General features: G+C 39.8%; 1 protein-coding gene across 1 annotated transcript in view; it reads left to right on the top strand.

The window, feature by feature from the left end:
- LOC122794923 (probable ATP-dependent RNA helicase DDX60) overlaps nt 1–20,906 on the top strand; it is a 2,818,219-nt gene that overhangs the window by 2,655,964 nt on the left and 141,349 nt on the right. Inside the window, exon 36 of the mRNA XM_044063516.1 lies at nt 1,388–1,539. Coding sequence (XP_043919451.1) covers nt 1,388–1,539 — 152 coding nt within the window. The remainder of the gene's footprint in view (nt 1–1,387; nt 1,540–20,906) is intronic.

Below are 20,906 nucleotides of genomic sequence, written 5' to 3' on the forward strand. Positions count from 1 at the left end.
GTCCTGTCCTGAATATGTCCCTTTGGTGCCTAGTAACTATGAACCTTGTTTTCAACTTGTCACATATTCTCTGTTGCAATATACCAGCTTACCATTTCTTTTAACGTAACAAAGGGCAATTTATTCTTCTAGGGCAATGCCAATGGGCACTACATTTGTAGACGAAACCCTGAAATATATGTTTTATAGCAACAATCTCTCCATTAGTTTCAGATTTTTTTATTGTGGAATTCAGATGACTTCTGCAGACTGCAGAGATTGTGCATATGGACTAATATCGGTGGATTATAATGATAGAAGTTTGAGTGGCCTTTTATGTTTGAAATGTTCTGAACTAGGCAGGTTGTCATTACTGGTTCATATGTTTTGAATTGTTTCACTGCTTACTGGAAAATGTTCAAAACTGTAAATTTAAAATACACTCTAACAGGTGGTGCAGGTGCTGTACAAGGGATATAATTCAATTATCAGGAACATGAATCACCATACTTTTGCATGGGCCTAAAAATGTGTGCATTTGATATGCTTTGAAAACAGCCCAAAGGTAAACTTAACCTGCCACTGCCCAGATGCATTCTCTTTGAATGTGGGTTTCAATGCTGTTTCAATCAATGTGAGTTTCAAAAGCAGAGAAGTTTTAATGCTAAGTCTGTTTTCATTGCAAGACTGTTGCTTTATTTAGCAAATGTGAGATGCGTGCCTCACTGTTTCTGCTATAAAATTTGAAACAAAAGTTGTAAATTAAATCCAAATATCTGTAATCATTGTAGAAGTAAAGCATAAGACAGTATGCAGACTGACAGATTTGAACAGTGTCTGTGGCAAATGGGGAGAAATAACCAAGTAATGGGACACTGGAATGGCTGTGTGTGTATGTGGGGGGCTGTGTGTGAGGCGGGGCTGTGTGGGGGAGGGGTGGGTTGCGTGGGCAGGGCTGCATGGGCGGGGCTCTGGGTTTTGCACCCCCCTGCAAAAAGTCCTGCGGGCTCCCTTGCCCCCTCCTTACTATATATTCTAACTCTCCAGGATCACACTACTGTGGGAAAAGGACATATACCTTTTATTTGCCTTTTTCTAATTGCTGGGCAAATGAACTGTCAGGCAATTTGGTTGCCTGAAATTTTTATTGGGCAAATGAACTTTAGGTCAAATGAAGCTGACCCATATATATATATATATATATATATATATATATATAGTTTTGTGGCATGGATGGTAGATATGAGTAACTTTTATTCAAGTACTGTAGATTTCATATTATGTTCACATTATTTTGAGAATATAACTGTGAAAATGTTGTGTGGCAAGTTATGTTGTTCAGCAAATATGGTTTATCTTAATCAGAAAGTATTATGTTGATTCATAAAAATCATCTGCCTTGTTTCAGATTGGATTGCAAACAATAGATGCCAAGACCTTGAAAATTCCAACTTTTGACCATGAAACAGAAGATATCCAAGGAAGAAAAATGCCACTTAATGCATATGCGCTGGACTTCTACAAACATGGCTCACTGAATGCTCTATTTTGTGAAAACTTGTATGTGTAATCTCTTTTATACATTTTAATCCAGATTAGTAAATGAAAAACATGAAGTACATTATACTGAATCACAAGGTAATTATGTGGTTAAACTGACAGGTCTGCTATTTAGATGCCAACATTAGAACCTCAACACTGACACAGTTAAGTATAGAACATAGAACTATGTACAAACTTAATAGGCAGTCACAAGCACATTTCTGTTTGAAACATATTTTACATTTGTTTCACTAATGTCTGTATTTGTGTAATCACACACATCCCTTTCACTTCATTAGCTTTGTTTCTTGGATCATCTTCATATTGTTGCTAGGTAAGTGATAGTGTGATCTCTCCTTAAAGAAGCAATTAAGAATAACATTACATTTCAAACTTTGGACTTCCAAGATGTCTGCACATTGAGTAACAGCTCATTTCTGGCTTTCCCAGTGTGAAAACAGAAACTCAGCAGAGAAGGCCAGTAGACATGTGTTTATGGGTAAAGTTCAGTAACTGGCTAGTAAGTGCACTGTCTGGATGCTAGGAATAAAGAAATACAGAAGGCCTGGAAAAAAAATCAGCTACAAAAAGTGAGGAAGAAGCACTATCAGGAAAGTTTGCAAAGAGCAATGTAACCTTTAGACATGACTTCCAGTAACCTACAGAAAGATATAAAACAATTGCATACAGACCTGGTTAAAGTAACCAAAGTACTGATGGAGTATATTAGCGCAAATAACAAAAAGCTGGAAAAATTGTAGAAGCTTTAAACGGATATTTAGATGAGATGATAAAGCTGCAAAAATCAGAGGTCGAAATAAAGAAAAGGCTGGCTGAATATGAGACTGCTCAGGAAGAGATGTTTCAAAAAATAGTAGAATTAGAGGACAGAGCAAGAAAACCTGATATTTTCAGCTATACCAGAGAAGCTGGAAGGAACAGACAATTTTATGAAAGCACATATAAGCACTGGACTGGTATTTTTTGATGAAGTACATGCTAAGGAAAAAATGCAAACTTTTATCCAACAAAAAGTAAGCTGTGAAACAGAAGGAGATTGTACTTCTTGTTCTTCTGGTAATAAAGACCACAGAGGGACTGTACCTGTGAAACCTTTTCAAAATTTCAATGGAAAATGCTGGAGAGAAGGAAGGTAGCATGATAGTTGACTAGAAGAATCGAGAGTATGTTGGAAATGAAGCAAATGCATATTTTCAGAGATGAATAGTAATAAAACCAGTAACTGAATATGTGATTACAGTAAAATAACTATATTTGTGAAACATGACAGAATAAGAAAATCTGGAAATAATGGAATTTTTCAGAATTTGTTGGACTTGTGGGGGACTCTAAACCATATGCTCTACTTCATGTCATTAATGTTCGGAAAAGTGCTTGGGGAGGGGAGGAGGAGGAAAAAAGTTAACTGTAAGTAAAGATTTTTTTTCTTAAATAGTACTATCTTTGTGGTGTGTGGTTTTCTTTAAATGGTATAAAGTAAAGTTTTCTGTTATTTTTAAGTGTAATAGGGATTGTAAACAGGTGCTGTTGTTCTTTTTTTCTTTTTTTTTTCCTCCCTTCTCTCTCTCTCTTCTTGTTCAGTTTTAAGACATGTAGGCAGTGCAATGGATTAAAAAGCTTGGTTAAAAAGCATGATAAAAGAATTAATGTGCTTTTTCTCATTCTTGCATGGGGATGACTGGATTAAAGACCTTAAATTGACTTAGTAACAAGTTTTAAGAAAGAGCAAGTAAATGAAACAGAACATTGAATATTATGAGGATTTTTCTAGCAAATACATGTATACTCAGTAACAATTCTGCAGCTGATCTTCATGTTTCCATGGAAACAGTCTGATAAAGAGAAACTGGCTACGGTCTGGTGGAGAGTGATTGACTGAAGCAAAAAAAAAAAAGAAAAGAAAAGAGAAATTGGCTAGGAGATAATATTCTCAGAAAGCATTCAGGGATTTTCTCAAAGTAGATAATGGTCTCTGAAGGCATTCAGGGGCTTTCCCAAGGTATTTAATGTTCTCTGAAAACATTCAGGGGTTTTCCCAGCTGGGAGAGGTATAAAGATAAGACAAAACCAATCAGCAGTTAGCAGAAGCACAGGCTGCACCATGCGTCTTAGCATGGATGACCTGTGGGAAGAGACTAAACAAAAGATAATACAAAAAATGAGAAAATGAAAGCTTTGTTATATGGATATGGATAGCAAGGTAGAAGCAATTAAAATGTTTTTAGTCCCTTTAGTTTTGTACACAGGTCAGGGATATTTTTATCAACCAGAGGAGAAGTTGTGGGTAGCATTAATAAAGAGCTGAAGACTTTATCTGAGAGAGTCAAGTGAGATAAGCTGATTCTTCCAGTAGAACAGGGCAGATTGGGGTTACGCAATTTAAAGGGGTATTTCAGAGCTACACAGGTAAGGTTCCTATACATAGCACAAGCAGAAACTGTAAGTCAAAGTGGAAAGGGGTGATGATAGAAAATGGGAGAAGATCAAGAAACAGGGAGAGACTGGGATTTTGGATGTAGGCCTTTAAGGAGAATAACAATAATCATGGAGAAAGGAAGTTCTGCCGATATGGATGACTGCATTTAGGATACAGACAATAAGCAAGAGGGGGCCGGAATTTATTGGAAAAAACTGGCAAAGGAACCAAGGTATTGGGAGTAGATAACTAGAGAGGGAAAGATAATAGAATAGGAAGACGCAAAGAATTTATTTGGACTGCAGGTTAGAGATTTTCTTCACTATCAGGAATTGATATCAGAGTATAGGCAAAGTGAAAGAAATAAGGGGGTCCTAAACAAAAGAGCAGCACTGATAGAGTTTTTAATAGAATCTAGAACAGAAGCTGCTATTAAAAAAGAGATACTTATTAAAACATATAAAATATTGCATGATAACTATAATAATCAATCAGAGGAGGTTAGAAAAGATTGGAAAGAGAAGCTGGATAAGCAAGTCACAAAGAAACAATGGAAGGATATATATGTTTCCGAAATATTTTATTTATTTATTTATGTATTTACATTTGTTGACCGGGAGTGTCCGACTGGACGTAGGTCCATTTTCAGCGGAGGCCCAGGGAGAAAAGCTCCACAGTTAAAATAAACAGACAGTAGTTACATTGGATTACATAGCGATTAACAATTTAACATAGCAATTTCTTACAACATATTTACAGATGAAGAACATAGTACATCAGTAGACAACTAGAATCTTTATCTGTGAAGTACATAACAGACATTAACAAATGCTACAATAAGAAGTTCCTGCTGTATAATAAGTACTAGGCTTATGAGCATCTGAGCTTGCTATAATCAAGGTAGTTAGTGGAGTGGAAAGAAAGGTAGTGGTTGGATGGGGTGGGTGATATTAGAGTGGGAATTGCAAGAGCATAGCCAGCATGTTTTTTAGATGCGCTTTTAGTAAAATTTTGAAGTGGGTGCATGATGGTATGGAGGTAATTGTGGGTGGGAGTGAGTTCCATAATTTGGCTATGGTGCAAGAGAATAGTGCTTCACCAGCAGAGTTATTGGCTTTAGTGATCTGCAAGTGATTTTTGTTGCTGGATCTTAGTGGTCTGGTGGTGCAATAGGGTTGGAGTAGATTCTGGAGGGATGGGACATTTAGTGGATGGTTTACTAGTTTGTGGGCGAGTGAGAGTTGATACCATTGAAGGAGATGAGGGAGTTCAAGTCAGCCCAGTTCAGCAAGTGAGAGACAGTGGTGACTACGGTAGGATGCCCCTGTGCCGAATTTGGCGATTTTGTTGTAGCAGGTCTCTAGCTTGTTTAGATCACATTGCCTTAGGTTGGTATGTATGGGAGAGGCATACAGTAGGGTGGAGATAAGGTGGGAATTTGCTATTGAAATCTTTGCTGCTTTGGTGAGAAGTTGCTTATTTCTGTATAACGCTCCTAGTTTTTTGTGGACTTGTTTTATGGTCATGGATATGTGAATGTCAAATTTTAGTTTATTGTCTATTTCCACTCTTAGCAAGTTGGTGTGTTCAGTTGGGTATATAGTGGTGTTGCCTTTTGCTGTGATGTTAAAGTGAGAGTTGTTTTGAATATGTTTGGTGGGTTGGAAGATGAGTAGTTTAGTTTTGTTTGAGTTGAGTATTAACTGGGCATCGGATAATCAAGTTTCAACAGAGGAAAAGGCTTCCTGTGTGACTTTTTGCAGTTTGGGTAGGGACTGGGCTGAGCAGATGATGGTTGAGTCATCTGCATATTGTATGAGTGTGCCATGTTTGGTGGCAGAGGCTAGATTATTGGTGAAAACAGAGAAGAGTAGGGGTCCAAGGATGGATCCTTGGGGAACCCCTATGGAGACAGGTAGTTGGGGAGATATGTCATTCTGCCATACAACGGATTGTTGGCGGTCAGACAGGTAACTCTGAAACCAGTTGGTGACTGATTGAGAGAAGGATAGGTTATTGAGGACAGAGATAAGTTGTTTGTGTGGGACCATGTCAAATGCTTTAGATAGGTCTAGGAAAGTAGCAGAGGAGAGATAGCCATTGTTTTTATGCTGAAGGATAGTGTTAGTAAAGGAGAGTAAGGCAGTGGTGGTGCTATGGCTTGGTCGGAAACCATGCTGAGTATTGGAAAGGAGGTTGTTAGTAAGGAGGTAGTCTGAGACCTGAATATGAAACAAAATCTAGAAGATTTAGAACTTTTGCCTGGAAATATTTGCATAGATATTTTTATACCCCAAGTAGACTCCAGAATTTTTTTCCTCAGGCAGACAGTAAATGTTGGAGGGGAAGAAATAGGTAATTGGGAACATATTTTCTGGGAGTGTGGTGATTTGGTAGAGTTTAAGGATTCCCTGCAGGATGCACCATCAAAGATGCTGGGTGGGCAGAATGGTCTGACGAGGGAAATGATTTATCTCAGCTATGATGCAGAATTGGAATTGCCTACACATGGTAAGGACTTGCTGTGTCTAATATTGGTAGCTGCCAAAAAAGCAGTTACTAGAAAATGGAGATCAAAATCTAAACCAACTATACTGGAAATAGTGAATATAGTAACAGAGATAAAACAACTGTAATTGAGATCTTTAGAAAAAGGGTAGGAGCAAACTACGTAAGAAAATATGGGAATTGTGGGAAAAATACACACAAGGGAGGAATGAGGTCTAAAAAGTGGCAGGACTTAAATGAGCTATGTAATGTTTGAGTGAGAAATATTAGGTAGATCATAAGTGATGTATAATGTTTGCAACTGGGAGTGTGTCGGTATGGTTTGTTATGTAAAATGCGTGCAACCAGGATTGTGTCAGTGTGGTTTATTTTCATTTAAATGAATGTATGATTGCCTGTGTAGTGATGGTTTAATAAAGATGTTTCTTGTTTAAAAAAAGGCAGGAATTGAATAATTTATGTAGTATTTCTTAGGTTATATGATATATAGCAATATATGTGAAGTATAATGTTTGTTATGTTAACATAGTTTGGTTACTTTTTATATGTAGATCGGCACAAAAGATTATTACTAGATCAGGCAATATCCGGATTTTAAGATATTACGCAAGGACAATAAAATCATAATTACATTTCAAAGAGTTAAATTAAATTTATACAGACAATGACCAAGTAATTATGAAATTAAACAAAATAAACTTTAAGCAGTCTTAGAAAAAACACAGCTGTCAAAAACCATGTAAACAAAATAAATATACTGACAGACTGCTGAAATACTGGGGAGTAAAAGAAAGTAACTAAAGCAAGTCCTTTAGTACATTTCAGTTAAGTTTGGAGCCCATCGTAAAGTTAAAGGCGCATATTCAGCATAATGTTTTCAGCTAGAGAAGCATCATCTTTGCTGCAACTTTCAAAAATGCCCCCCACCCCCATTTGCTATAGAAAACCCTACCTTTATACATTCTTGCATGCAAATACATATTAATAAAGGATACATCCACAATTGTGGACAGTACAGAGGTGTCAAGCTCCTGTCATACTGAATGAAAATTATGGAGAAGGTGACTGATAAACAAATAAGGACCCAAGAAAGTTTATTTGGGCATTCCTGAGGTGGTTTGAAGTCCCAGAAACATTGGTAGAATTAGTGCAGGCTGTGTACAAGGACCTAGTGACTCAAGTACAAACAGTGTTTGGTGTCACAGAGGGGTTCCCAGTGGTAGTGAGTGTGCATCAGAGTTCAGCTTAGAGCCCTCTGCTGTTCATACTATTTATGGACTACATTAGCAAACAGGTCAGAGGTGGCAGATCAACATATTTGCAGTATGCAAACAATGTGGCATTACATGCAGACTGTCAGCAAGAACTTCAGCAAAGGACAGAGGAATGGAATGCAAAACTGAAGGTACATGGGATGAAACTGAGTATGGATAAGACAGTTGTAATGGCATTAAATGGGTGGATATCAGAAGAAGCTGAGAGCTGATATAGAAGAGAAAGTAGTGGAACAGGTTAACAGCTTCAAGTATCTGGGAGGGATGGTTAATTAGAAAGGAAGTCTGAATGAGGAAGTCAAGCTAGAATCAGAGGGGTTGCAGCCAGCTGGCACAGAGTGTAAGGTTAATATATGACAGAAGAATGTCAAAGAAACTGAAAAGTAAGGTGTACAAAGCCATGGCATGACCAGTACTACTGTGTGGTACAGATACCTGGGCAGTAAAGGCAGAGGAGTTGAGGAAGCTAGAGGTGATGGAGTTGAAGTGCCTATGACTGGTGGTAGGTTGCACACTGTGAGAAAGATGAAGAAATGAGAACATCAGAGAATGTAAAAAGAAGCTTCAATTGCAGAGAAAATAAAAGAAGACAGATTATGATGGTTTGGGCACATATGCAGAAAAGCAGAAGACAATCTAATGAAGACAGTTTGGGACAAACAGGAAGAAGGCAAGAAGAAACAAGGGCATCCAGCAAAGAAACAGATGGATTGTGTGACAGAAGACATGCGCTAGTGAGGTATGACTGTCAAAGAAGTTAAGAAAGTGGCATTGAATTAAGAGAGATGGCGACAATCAACAGATCCTGACCCCATTTAGAAAACGGGAAAAAAGGGGGGTTTATGATGATGATGATAATGATGAAGATGAGTTACTTTCATAAGTTCTTACCTAGTTACTAAGCATGCTGTCAAGGAGACCTTTGAGGAGCCTAGCCCCATTTCCCAGTTTTCCCAGAGCACTGTCTGATTAAGTAGCTTGCTCAGATTCATGGAGTAGGCAAAGAGAGTTAAACCATGGACTACAGGAAGCAGCTGGTTAACAGCTCATAGTTTCAGTCCTGTAAGCTAACTGTTAAACATTTTTGTAGTTAAAAGTTACTGTTCTTTAAATTTGTGGAAAGGCATCTGACTATATCCTGCTACTCTGAGATCAGCTAGTGACTTAGACACTAGAGGGCCTGTCAGGAAAAAGGAGGATAGAGTAGCTGACACCGGTTCTCCTTCCTCTGGGGAAGGGTACGGAGGATTGCCATAGATGGGCATCCTCAAATGGAGAGTGGAAGATGATTCTGCAGTTCTCAGCTTGCTGTTTTCTTTTATCATTGGTGGTTCTCCTGGTTACTCACATAGCATTGTGGTGTGACAAGAATGAGTCATCACTGCATGCCATGCTGCAAGTTAGTGGAGACTCACCCCCCCCCCCTTCCAGATCACTATTCTGTTGTATAATTTAAAAAAAAAATCAGCAAACAATTTATTGATAGCCCCTTTCCCTGACTGTATGAGACAAACAGGGGAAGGACCAAAGGTCAGTAAGGAACGGGTGCCAACACTGTTTTTAATTACCATTCTTTTGGCCTCTTTAATGGCATCAGCAAGACCATTCATTTGGTCCAATGCCCTTTCTAAAACAGATTCAGTATTCTGTTATCTTGCATTTTTCTTAGTAGCCTTTGTTTATTTCCTTTTACTTATATTTCCATCAAAATTTTGAAGTCTCAAGCAGTAAAAATAATCCTTACTAAATGCTGTGTAGAAGGAAATGAGTTCAACTCTTAACTGCTGTGCCATCCAAACCAGATTTGTTTCTGTTTCTCTTCTTATAGGTTCATAGGTTGGTACTAGGCTATCGGCCCTAGGGCCTATACAAGCCTAGCCATAACAATTCCCTGGCTATTTCGTCCTGCACTATTTACTTTCCTGGACCCCTGTCTAGCAGGGTGACTGATGTGATCCCCGGGGTGAATTTCCTTTCTCCCATCCAATCATCAAGGTTCCTTTTGAAGAAGGCCAAAGAGGCGCTCTGCTTGACATGTATGGGCAGTCTATTTCAGAGTCTGGGGAGTCTCTGGGTCAGGAACCTATCCCTTCAGCATGTTTTGTTTATTGTGATAACAAGGTTTAGATCCCTGGAGTGTGTGGCTCTGAGGGATTGGGATTTCTTTAAGTGTAGCATGTCCAACAACTCTGGGTTTTTTCATGGCTTTGTATGTTAAGCAGAGATCGCATTGGAGTAGACGATATGCGATAGAGTATAGCTGGAGCTTTTTAAGGTGGTCAGCGTAGGGCATCTATTTTAGGCCTGTGATTCTTTTAGTAAGGTATTTCTGTGGCCTTTCCAGTTGTTGCAGATGTCTTGAGAGGTACATACCAAATGGGGCGTTGTATTCTATAACGGGTCTAATGAGGGATGAGTACAGTGGGACAATGACCTCCTTTTTACTTGATGAAAAGCCCTTAGTGATGAGGTGTGCCACATAGAAGGATTTCCTGACTGTTGTGGCGATGTGGTTACTGAAGGTGAGACCACTGTCCACCTGTGTTCCTAAGTCTCTTATCACACTTTCGGTGATTAGTGTTCTGCCACCTATGTGGTAATTCACAGGTACATGTTTTTTTCCCGAAGGGGATAACTATACATTTCTTGGCATTGAGCTTGAGCCCATGGCTCTGGCACCAAGCATCTGTTTCTGTAAGGCCCTTTTGTAGAGTATCCACATCATTTTGGGGATTCAATAATGGCTCTCAGTTTGCAGTCATCTGCGAACTTTGTTAGCCAGAGTCCCTTAGTGTTGGCCTGTACTTCAGAGAAGTAGATGCCAAACAAGAAGAGGTCCCATGACTGAACCCTAAAGTACTCCACTTGTCACTTGTCTGGAGCTGGATTTGGAGTCAGCTACTTTTATAGTATGGGTTCTGTCAGTAAGCCAGTTGGCAACCCATCAAGTGACGTAGGGATTAATGCCCAGCTTAGTAAGTTTATCTATGATTCCAGAGTGGGGGATGGTGTCAAAGGCCTTTGCGAGGTCCAGATAGGCTGTGTGGACTGCCTTACCCTCATCCATGGCTCTGGAGACTGATTCGAAGAAGTCAGTCAGGTTCAGAAGACAAGATCGGCCCTTCACGAACCCAAACTGGGTGGGGTTCAGTGTTTTAAGGTTGCCAGTGTCTTATAAGTTCCATGATAATACGTTCCATGGCCTTGCATATCAGGCTCGTCAGACTGATGGGGTGGTAGTTCCAGGAATCCAAGGTGGATCCCCCCTTGTGGAGTGGGACAACTGTAGCTGTGCACCACTCAGTGGACACGAAGCTTGAGGTGAGGGTATGATTAAACATGACACTTAGGTGAGGTGCCAGTTCATTTTGTAGTTCATGTAGTACACAGCCTGGGATGTCATCTGGTCCCATGGATGCTGTATTCTTAGCTTTGGAGAGTGCATTTTTTACCTGTGTGGCCATTATTACCAGAATTTGGCAGTCTTCCGGTATTGAGATGGGCCATTTAGGGGGTGAGAGGGGGGGTGAAGTTGGCACTGAATCAATCTGCCAGGATACTGGCAATATCCTTGGGATCAGTATATTTAATGCCATTCTGTTGTAGCTCAGAGTAGATCTGAGCATTGCCATTTAGATTCTTGACATAGTTATAGAATGCCTTGTGGTTGTCTTTGGAATCTTTGACAATTTTATTTTCATAACCAGCTTTGGAGGATTTTATGAGGGATCTCAGCTTCTTACTGAGGCTGGTAAGGGAGTTTTTTGCATCCTGGGATTTTCCTCTTTTCTGCAATAGTTTCTTCCTTTTGTTGTAAAGTTTGTTTACGGCAGGGGACCACCAGATTGGCTTCCCTATTTTGGAGGACAGCATTTTGGTTCTGTTTGGGATGGCACGATTCATGCATGAGTGGATGTGCTCGTACAGTGCCTTAGTGTAGGACTCAGCAGTCGAACTTTCAGTTCCCATCTGCATGGGTGTCATAAAGTTTGTAACTTCTGACTTGAGTAGCATGAAGTTGGCTTTGTAGAAGTTTTTTATGGAGGTTTCCTTACTGGGGGGTTGGGGGTGGGATGTGGATGTTAAGGGTGATTAGCTTATGGTCTGACCTGACCATCGAGGGGGTGACCATAGGTGTGGAGCATCGATTTCCCATGTTGGTAATGACCAGGTCTAGGATATTGGAACCTCTGGTGGGACTATGGATTAGTTGATACAGGGCATTGGAATTTATGAATTCCAAGAACCGTTGGGCAAGGGTGTTGGTACACGAGTAGTTCTCCCAGTTAATGGCAGGGTAGTTGAAATCACCCAGTATTAGGGTATTTGGTTATATATTAATATTTTCCAGTATGTTTAGAAAGGTGTAGTGAGAATCTTGGTGCATGGTGGGGGGTCTGTAGCAGGCTACAGTTTGGATTGCAGTCTTACCTAGTGTTAGTTGCACCTGGAGAATTTCAGACACATTGTGTTGGGCAACTAGTCTGGTGGTGTGAATATCCTTGGTGAATATGGACACTCCTCCACCTTTAGTGTTTCGGTCCTGGTTTGGTGGCTGAAAAGTGTGGTAAGAGTTGTAGCCTGGTACTGCAGGGGTGCTTTCTGGAGCCTTGAATCAGGTCTCAGTTACTGCACAGATATCGATGTTCTCCATTTTTAGGAGTGCCTCGAGAGTGCATTTTGAGGTTTAGACATTAGCATTGAGTAGCATTACCTTCAGATTTTGCATGCTTGTACCTGTTACGGTGGTGGTTTTGTCCTTTGAACTTTGCGTAAAAAAAGCACTATAGGGGTGGCAAGAGCCAGGCACAGCTATAATGCTGTAAAATGCACAATATCTTCCCAAGTGTCATTTGTATTCCTTCTAGTCTCTAACTTTGGATAATTTTTACGCACATTTGATAAAAAAAACTGTGTAAAGCTATAGTAAATTACTGCTGCTGTGATTTTGGATCATAAGAATTACATTGCAAACAAGTGTTAATCAGTATTTTTACCGTGCTAATGTCTGCTGTCATGTTGTACCTCCATCTCTAGAACCTTGCATTTGTGTAGCAGCAGTTATTCGGTGTGTGAAGAGCTTTCACTTTTCCACTGTTTTCTGAATGTGGAGTTAGTATATTTAAGTACGTGGGGTGTGGATGGCAAAAAACATTTGAGGGTATACTTAGTGTATGTGAAAATTTCTGTGAAGTTTCTTTTGGCAATTTGTGTTTTTTGATAAAATGTGTTTTCAATCAGTTGTGTCAGTGTTTTTTCTTCTTTTCACTGAAATGTGATTAGATCGCTTCCACTATGAGTAGACGAAAGCAAGTACACTGAATCCCCAAACTGCATTCACCGAAAATATCTTGCAGAAAAACACTTCTGTGTTTTTACAGGGGGCAAGCCTCAACACAAGACATACTTATAAATACCAACTTCACTGTCACACCAACTCGAAGAAGGGGGAAATCCCCCCACAATGGGAATCACTTCCAGCACAACCCACCAACACTGATTTTCTTTGGAGGAACTGCTTTTATTCTATCCCCTTCTCTTTGCTTATACTCTGATATCAATGCCTGCAAAGGAAGGCAGTCTCTAACCTACAGTCCAAACTTCGGCTTGTCTTCATCTCAGTTTGTTACCTTTCCCTCCCTAGTTACATTGTTACCTTTCCCTCCCTATTTACGTTGTTACCTTTCCCTCCCTAGTTATGTTGTTACCTTTCCCTCCCTAGTTACATTGTTACCTTTCCCTCCCTAGTTACGTTGTTACCTTTCCCTCCCTAGTTACGTTGTTACCTTTCCCTCCCTAGTTACGTTGTTACCTTTCCCTCCCCAGTTACGTTGTTACCTTTCCCTCCCTAGTTACGTTGTTACCTTTCCCTCCCTAGTTACGTTGTTACCTTTCCCTCCCTAGTTATGTTGTTACCTTTCCCTCCCTAGTTACATTGTTACCTTTCCCTTCCTAGTTACGTTGTTACCTTTTCCTCCCTAGTTACGTTGTTACCTTTCCCTCCCTAGTTATTTCCTTGCAATACATTGGTTCCTTTGCCACATTTCTGCAGTAGATTCCTGCCATACCTCTCAACTGTCCAGATTTTCACAGAATGTCCAGATTTTTGCCTCATATTTTTGTCCTTTTTCTCATAAAATTGTGGTTTTCTGTCAAATCACTGCCAAATCATTGAGGACTGAAGTCAGAAAATAATGGCAGACAATTGAGCTTCAGACTTTATATCCTTCAGAAAATTTACGTTAATGCAAAAACTGTTATTCTATTAACTTTCTAAGTTGGTGAGAGAATTATCTAAAAAGTGTTCCTATTTTTGGGCTTTTGTCCACCTATTATTTGTGGCTTTGTCCAGATTTCTTGCTTGCGGAGAATGAGTGGTATGATTCCAGCCTCCCTCTTACTTATTTTCTGTACCCATACTTGCAGTAACTCCTATTGACAAATCAGCTTTTTCCATTCCCATGTTGATTTAGTTCTTAGAATATTTTATGCAAATTTATGAATATAATATCCTGTTTGGTTGTTAATTTCCTTAAGGATATGCATACAAAATCCTACTCTCTCCTTATTTCCCAACTTCCCCCATTTCATCATCTCTTTTCTCTTTGGTTTATAACTCTCCTGTTGAGTTAGGTGTACGACTCTTAGCTGCATACCTCTAAAGTATTCCTTCAAATCATATAATCCTGAACAACCTTGTTCTATGGAGAAGATCATCTTATCCCACTTAAGTCTTGCCCTCTCACCCTCCCAAATAAATTCTTTCATTTTTTATCAATTATCATTCACAACTTCCCCTCTCTGTTTGATAAAACTAACCTGCATGTAAACCTTTTCTTGATTATCATACCAGTTATTTTCTTGAATTTGTAAGTTACTTATTTTCTTTGCCAGTGGTTCGAAATATAATGTAAATAACAAAACAGAAAAAGAACAGCCGTGCCCGATTCCTGTGTTCAAGCACGTCTTGTTGGAGAGGAACTCTCCCTCCTTAATTATTGCTTTTGACCCTTCATATATCTCAAAATTAACCCTATTATTCTGTCAGGGAATGCAGATGTTTCCATTGCCTTACTCATGAAATCCCAGCTGATTCTTATCAATTATTTTTCCACATCAAGACCCAGCAACTATAGTGTATTTTCTTACAATCTGCTTCCCGCTGTATCACATTTTGTCATATGTTCAGTTTAGTAACAAAACAGTGAAGATCACTGGCAGTAAAGTTTTCATTATTGATGTATGTTTCTAATCATTTAGGAAATGCACCTTTGTACAACACTACTGTTTATAATAATGTACAAATAGTTTACTACATGTTTGAATTTGTTACAAAATAGTGATCACCAGCAGTTAATGTTTCATCACAGATGTGTACTTCTTATACTATTTCTAAAAGAATGTATAAGTGAGTAGCTTACCATATGCTTGATTTTGAGATAAAACAGTGAAGATCACGACCAGTCTCAGCTGCATACTTCCATTTCTTCAAAAACTGCACCTTTCTACAGCAGTATCACTATAAAATGATGCATGAGCATGCAGATTGACCTGTTTAATTTTTCAACAAAACAGTTAGGGTTATCATCGGTAGGTGTGCTCATTTTATTGGTAGTCTCTCAGTGCTTGTTCCCACCCAATGGCTTTCTTTATTTTTTCACATAGATCCTAAGTCTGGGTCTACAGCCAAAACATAGTGCTGGTAAACAAAATTTGGGCTGATTTTGTGGCACATAGGGATGAAGTCCTGATTGTGACACAGATGAGCCAGTTTGATTAGCAACTGGGGTACAGTAAAAGCCAGGCAGGGGAAATGAGCAGCTTGCAGCAGCTTGGTAGTTTCCCAGATATCTGTTTCTATGCAGGTGAAGGCATGAATATTACAATAACTATAGACTTGTGGGAATGTCCAAAGCCAGTAATGGTAGCTCTGGTAGGCATATGTATGGAAGCATTTATATGTTAAAGGAAGGAGTAGGTGACCTCTATGGATGCAGAGGCTCATGTCAGTTAATAGGAAGTAGAGTTAGGCACTTAAGCAGAAAATTCTGATGGATGCCTAAGTGATGGCTTTCAAGAGCATCTCTTACTTCAGAGGGAAAGGATGGGATGGAAGTACTTTTGCCATAGGATAAATGAGTCCATAAATAGTAAGAAAGACTCATGTGTAGTAGGCAGTAGGGACATAAAAAAGAACAGGCATGCTTGCACTCCAGAGACACAAAATGACTACAAGACCCTGAATAATAGTCCCCCCAATTTAACAACAAAAAAAATCATAGTTGTCAAAAGTTTATATGCCTATCTGGCTTCTCTGCTTCTTCAGGGAAAGTTTACTACAAGATGAGAAAGGGATTATGTACTTGGCTGGCATACCTGTCACTTTACTTTATTCAAAATCTTGAATCTTAGTCACTGTCCATCACTCCCTCCCCCTAGCTCATGCACTTGGCAGTCCAGAGAGATTCCATTCATTTTAGTTTTATTACAAGTTTCTGAGTCATCCTTCCATCCATCCTCAATCCCTTTTTCCTGTTTTGCTCATGGGGTCAGGGTGTCACTTCAACAGTGACAATCATCTTGAGCCAAGGTTTACACCACCAGGTGACTAGCCCTGTCACGGTAGTTCATCCATACCACTCACACACACACACACACACACACACACACACACACACACACACACACACACACACACACACACACACACACACACACACACACACACACACCCCTATGGTAAAGTTAGAGTGTCCAATCCACCTACTGCATGTCTTTGAAATGTGGGAGGAAACCCACATGACCACAGGGAGGACATGCAGACTCCAAGTCCGCACAGAAGGCACCCCAGCCAAGACTCAAACCTGTTGCTGTGAGGTGGCAATGCCAACTGCTGCACCATGTGGCTGCCCAATATTCCTCCCAAAACAAACTAGTGCAGGTGATCAAAATGTTTAAGTGCTGAGTTAACTTCTATGCTTTGTGTCTGTCTCCAGTGAAAGTAACAGTTTAGTCAGCTGCAAGGAGGTGAACCAGTATAATTTTGGTGGTCTGCACTGTAAATCTATATTGGTGTTTACCTGAGTGATAAACAGTTCCTGTGGTTAGGGTTACTACTTGTCCTTCTTTGCAAAATGCAGTCCCTCTTTGGGCAGCTATGTCCTGTGAAAAAAGAAACACTAAAAGATGACAAAGGTCCTAAGATTTTAGAATAAAAAATATTTTCTAATTTTTCTGTAATGGTTGCATAACAGTTATTTTGTATCTGAAATGCCTAAATGTTGTATGAAATAGTATAAGCAACTGAAATGCTACAATATAAAGTAAAGTTATGTCCTTTGCACTGGCCACAGCTATGTTTTATCCTACAATTTCTCATATTTTTGCAAAAAATGTTCTACTTTGGGCATTTGAAAAGATGGCAATTCTACTTGTGGTACCGTGCATATTATAATTATTTCCCAGGTTTCTGGACAAAGCTGATGCTAAGTTGAATGTGTTCCTAGTTTGTAATGTAAATTCTCATTCATGTCTGCCACATTTCAAAGTCCTCTGTGCCTACACTGCAGTTTACAGATACATGTCAGAAAATCAAAGAAAAGAAGTAATATTTGATTCAGTAACAAATCCTACTTGACACGCATACCTGTGAGATGTTTACAGATACATGCCAAAAAAATTAAGGCGGGAAGTGATGTTTATGTTATATTACTTTTGTTTGCTGTTTGTTGACCAGCTTAGTCCCACTAGCTCTGTCCTGTTTTCATGGGAGACTGGAGATGACATTCATACTGACTAGGGGAAATTTGTCCTGGACACTGGTGAACTCTTCCTACTGTTTCATCTTGTTGTTTTGCATCATGAACACTAGATAGTACCAGAGATCTGCTGCTGCTAGTTTGTGAGACATCCAAGATGTAGGATGCCATGAGACATGGAGCAGTGTGTTTTGGAAGGAGTAAGTAGATCAAGAGGTGACTGAAACTATTGGAATGAGGAAGTTATCATAACAGAGCTAGAAGGCGGTAAATTACCAACACAGGAATTAGTGAAAGTGGAGCAGAAGAAAGCTGGAGTGAAACAGTCGATCATGTTACGGATGTGAATGCAGAATAAATGACGGTTTTAACAGAAAAAAGCAGTGGATTTTGGTGATAAAGAAGCATAAGATGTTGGTGCATGTTCAGCTGGTGGAGTAACTAGTTTTAAGGGCAGACAAGGGTAACAGGGTATGAAAAAAATCTTTTGTTACTGTGAGAAATGGAAGACAAGCAGATACAGTAACAGAAAGAAGTATAAATATGCAGCAACAGACTGTAAGTGTGCACCCCAGAGCTGGGAAGCCCGTGGTAAGAATTAAAACAAAAAGTGAATTTTGTTTCAATAGATGTAAAGTTTTGGACATCATTTTGGCTTTAGAATTTACTATATGATTGCCAGAATCTCCTTGTGTTCTGACTGAGAGTGCTTCTCAAATAATCTGGAAATATAGAGCTGATAAGTATATTTTTTGGCACTTTAACTGTTCAGAGTTCTGCACTATCTTTATTTTTGCTTGACTGAATTATTTATATATTTGCTGGCAGAATTTTGTTTTGATTTATGCCGAAACCTTTTTTCTCCAACTTATTGCTGTTGTGCTCTTAAAGTTGGCGGCTTTTGCAATTGCCCATCCCTACTGTAAATTTGATCTGGGACACTCCTCAAGGTCCCATCTCTTTAGCTCATTTTACCTAATACAGAGGTCATTTGGGAAGGCCAAACCCCTTAGTCCCGTGACCTTGAATTATCTTCTGTTCCTGCTCTCTCTCTTTTTACTTTATAAAAAAAAAGACACTTTATTCAGTTGCTTGTATTTTTCTAATTTGTGTTTCTTCCGACTACTCAGTTACTTCATCTTGCTTTGCTTTTTCCTGCTACTTGCTGCCTGTTCTCTATAGTGTTCAACTGCATCTTTTCTGTTGCATTTATTACTGCTTGTTTATAGCCTGTCTAAATTAAGTGTTATTCTAAGCTCTTAGTTTTGATTTAAGCACTTGGGCTTTAGGCCCACCCCTTAGCTCTCCCTGACCTTTCTCCCTCAGAGTCTGACAAATATGGATGGACAATTTCCTACAGTTTCTCCTGCCAGTCTGGTTGATATGGGCATCCTGAGATAGTATAGCAACTGCCTCATGTACACAGACAATTCAAAGATGCAATTACATTAGAAACCTGTCCAAGTTCTCTCCCCTTCTTACCAGTATATCTGACACCGAAAAGGTTGTCAACACAATCACTACACCTCAAACACCACCCACACCTACACAATACACACCTACATATGCGGAGGCCCTCCACATAAACATACCCAAACAAAGGAGACCACCGAGGCAAAAACACACGCGATCTCCACAGCCCTCCACACCACATACCATACATAGTCCACACACCTGTGCCTCACAGCCACTAAGGCTTCACCATAAACCCAACATATTAGTCATAGGAGACTCCATTGTGAGACACACAGATGTGCGTCTCACCAGGCTGGATAAGGAGAAAGTCACAGTTAGTTATTTGTCAGGTGCCAGAATCTGCCATATCACATACACACTCAACTCTCTCAACAACAGGTAGTGTTATGACTCTGTCATAGTCTTTGTTGGCATGATTGCCTTGAGACATACCTCTCTGGACTGTATGAAGAGGAACATGATTGCGCTTGCTGATTATGTGTCCCAGGCAGGTATGTCCCAAGCCTTAAGTAACATTCTGCCGTCTGCCAGAATGATGCCTCAATACAAACAGAAGATGATTGACTTTAACAATTGGCTTAGTTTCTGGTGTCATTCCAGGGGGATCCAGTACCTGACAGCCTGGGAAGATATGATCGACAGACCATGATACATTGCCAGAGATGGCCTGCATCTGTCTCACCTGGGCTTCAGGATTCTGGCAAAGGCTCTTGCCTCCCCTATAGTGCCTTTTTTAGGAAAAGTGATGAGGTTAAAACTACCAATATAAAAATTTCAACAAAACACAAATTAAAGGTCATGCTGCTGAATGTTAGGAACTGCACTCTTTGCAAGCATTCCTAACCCTGGAAAATGCTGACATATGTGCAGTCACAGAAACCCGGTTCAAAGCTGCGGAGATCACTCCAGCTGTACCTGGTTACTCATCCTATCATACATCCAGACCTCAAACTGTGGGCAGTAAAGCTAAAGAAGGTGGAGTTTCAATATACATTAAAGACATACACACCTCCAGGCTGATCAAACAGAGTGACGCACAGGAGACACTCCAGGTGCAGTTAACCATTGACAAGACCCCTATTCAAATCATAGCTAGCTACCGGCCCCCAAATCTGACTCAAGATGCCCAATTCGCCTATTTGGGCCTGTCCAAATCTATCAAGATTCAACCCTTTACCCTGATCCTGGGTGATTTTAACTTCCCAAACAGATTGGAAGAACTACTCATGCCAGAACACAAATGCCCAGAAATTCCTTGATTTTGTCAATGCAAATGCCTTGGAACAGCTAGTTGATACCCCCACAAGAGGTGATAATATCTTGGACTTGGTATTAACCAACATGAGTAACCACTGCAGCATCCCTATAGTATCATCCTCCTTGGTAAGATCCGACTACAGAGCGGTCACTTTTGAAGTCACCGTCTTCCCCAACCCTCCTGTAGCAAGGGTGAGACATAAAAACTTCTCCAAAGCTGATTACAGCCTCCTGAGGGATGGTATAAACAGCTTCACAGCAACCTCCCCCTCTGTAGGAACTGGCACCTATATCCAAAACTACAGCAAAGCACTATACAAGCATTTATATAGATGCATGGAATCAGGAATACCCAACAGCACTAAATCATCCTCTGCAAGGAAGAGTAAACCTGTCTGGTGGACTTCTGCAATAAATAAACTCTATAACAAAAGAAAAAATTTGCTGTCCAAGACCAAGAAGGAACAGGTGCTCAGTTGAAAGTAATGTCTCCTTAGCCTGAACAAGCAAATAAGAACACTAGTGAAATCCTCCAAAGCAAATTTCGAGTCCAAATTGACCACATTTGCTAGAGACAATCATAAGGCCTTCTTCACATATGTCCGCAACCTCAAAGGAAGCACCCAGATATGTGCAGAACTGGTGGTCAAAGATACCACATATACAAATGCCGTA

Source organism: Protopterus annectens, chromosome 2.part1 (assembly GCF_019279795.1).
Source record: "Protopterus annectens isolate FY-2018-M chromosome 2.part1, PAN1.0, whole genome shotgun sequence".
Lineage (NCBI taxonomy): Eukaryota > Metazoa > Chordata > Ceratodontiformes > Protopteridae > Protopterus > Protopterus annectens.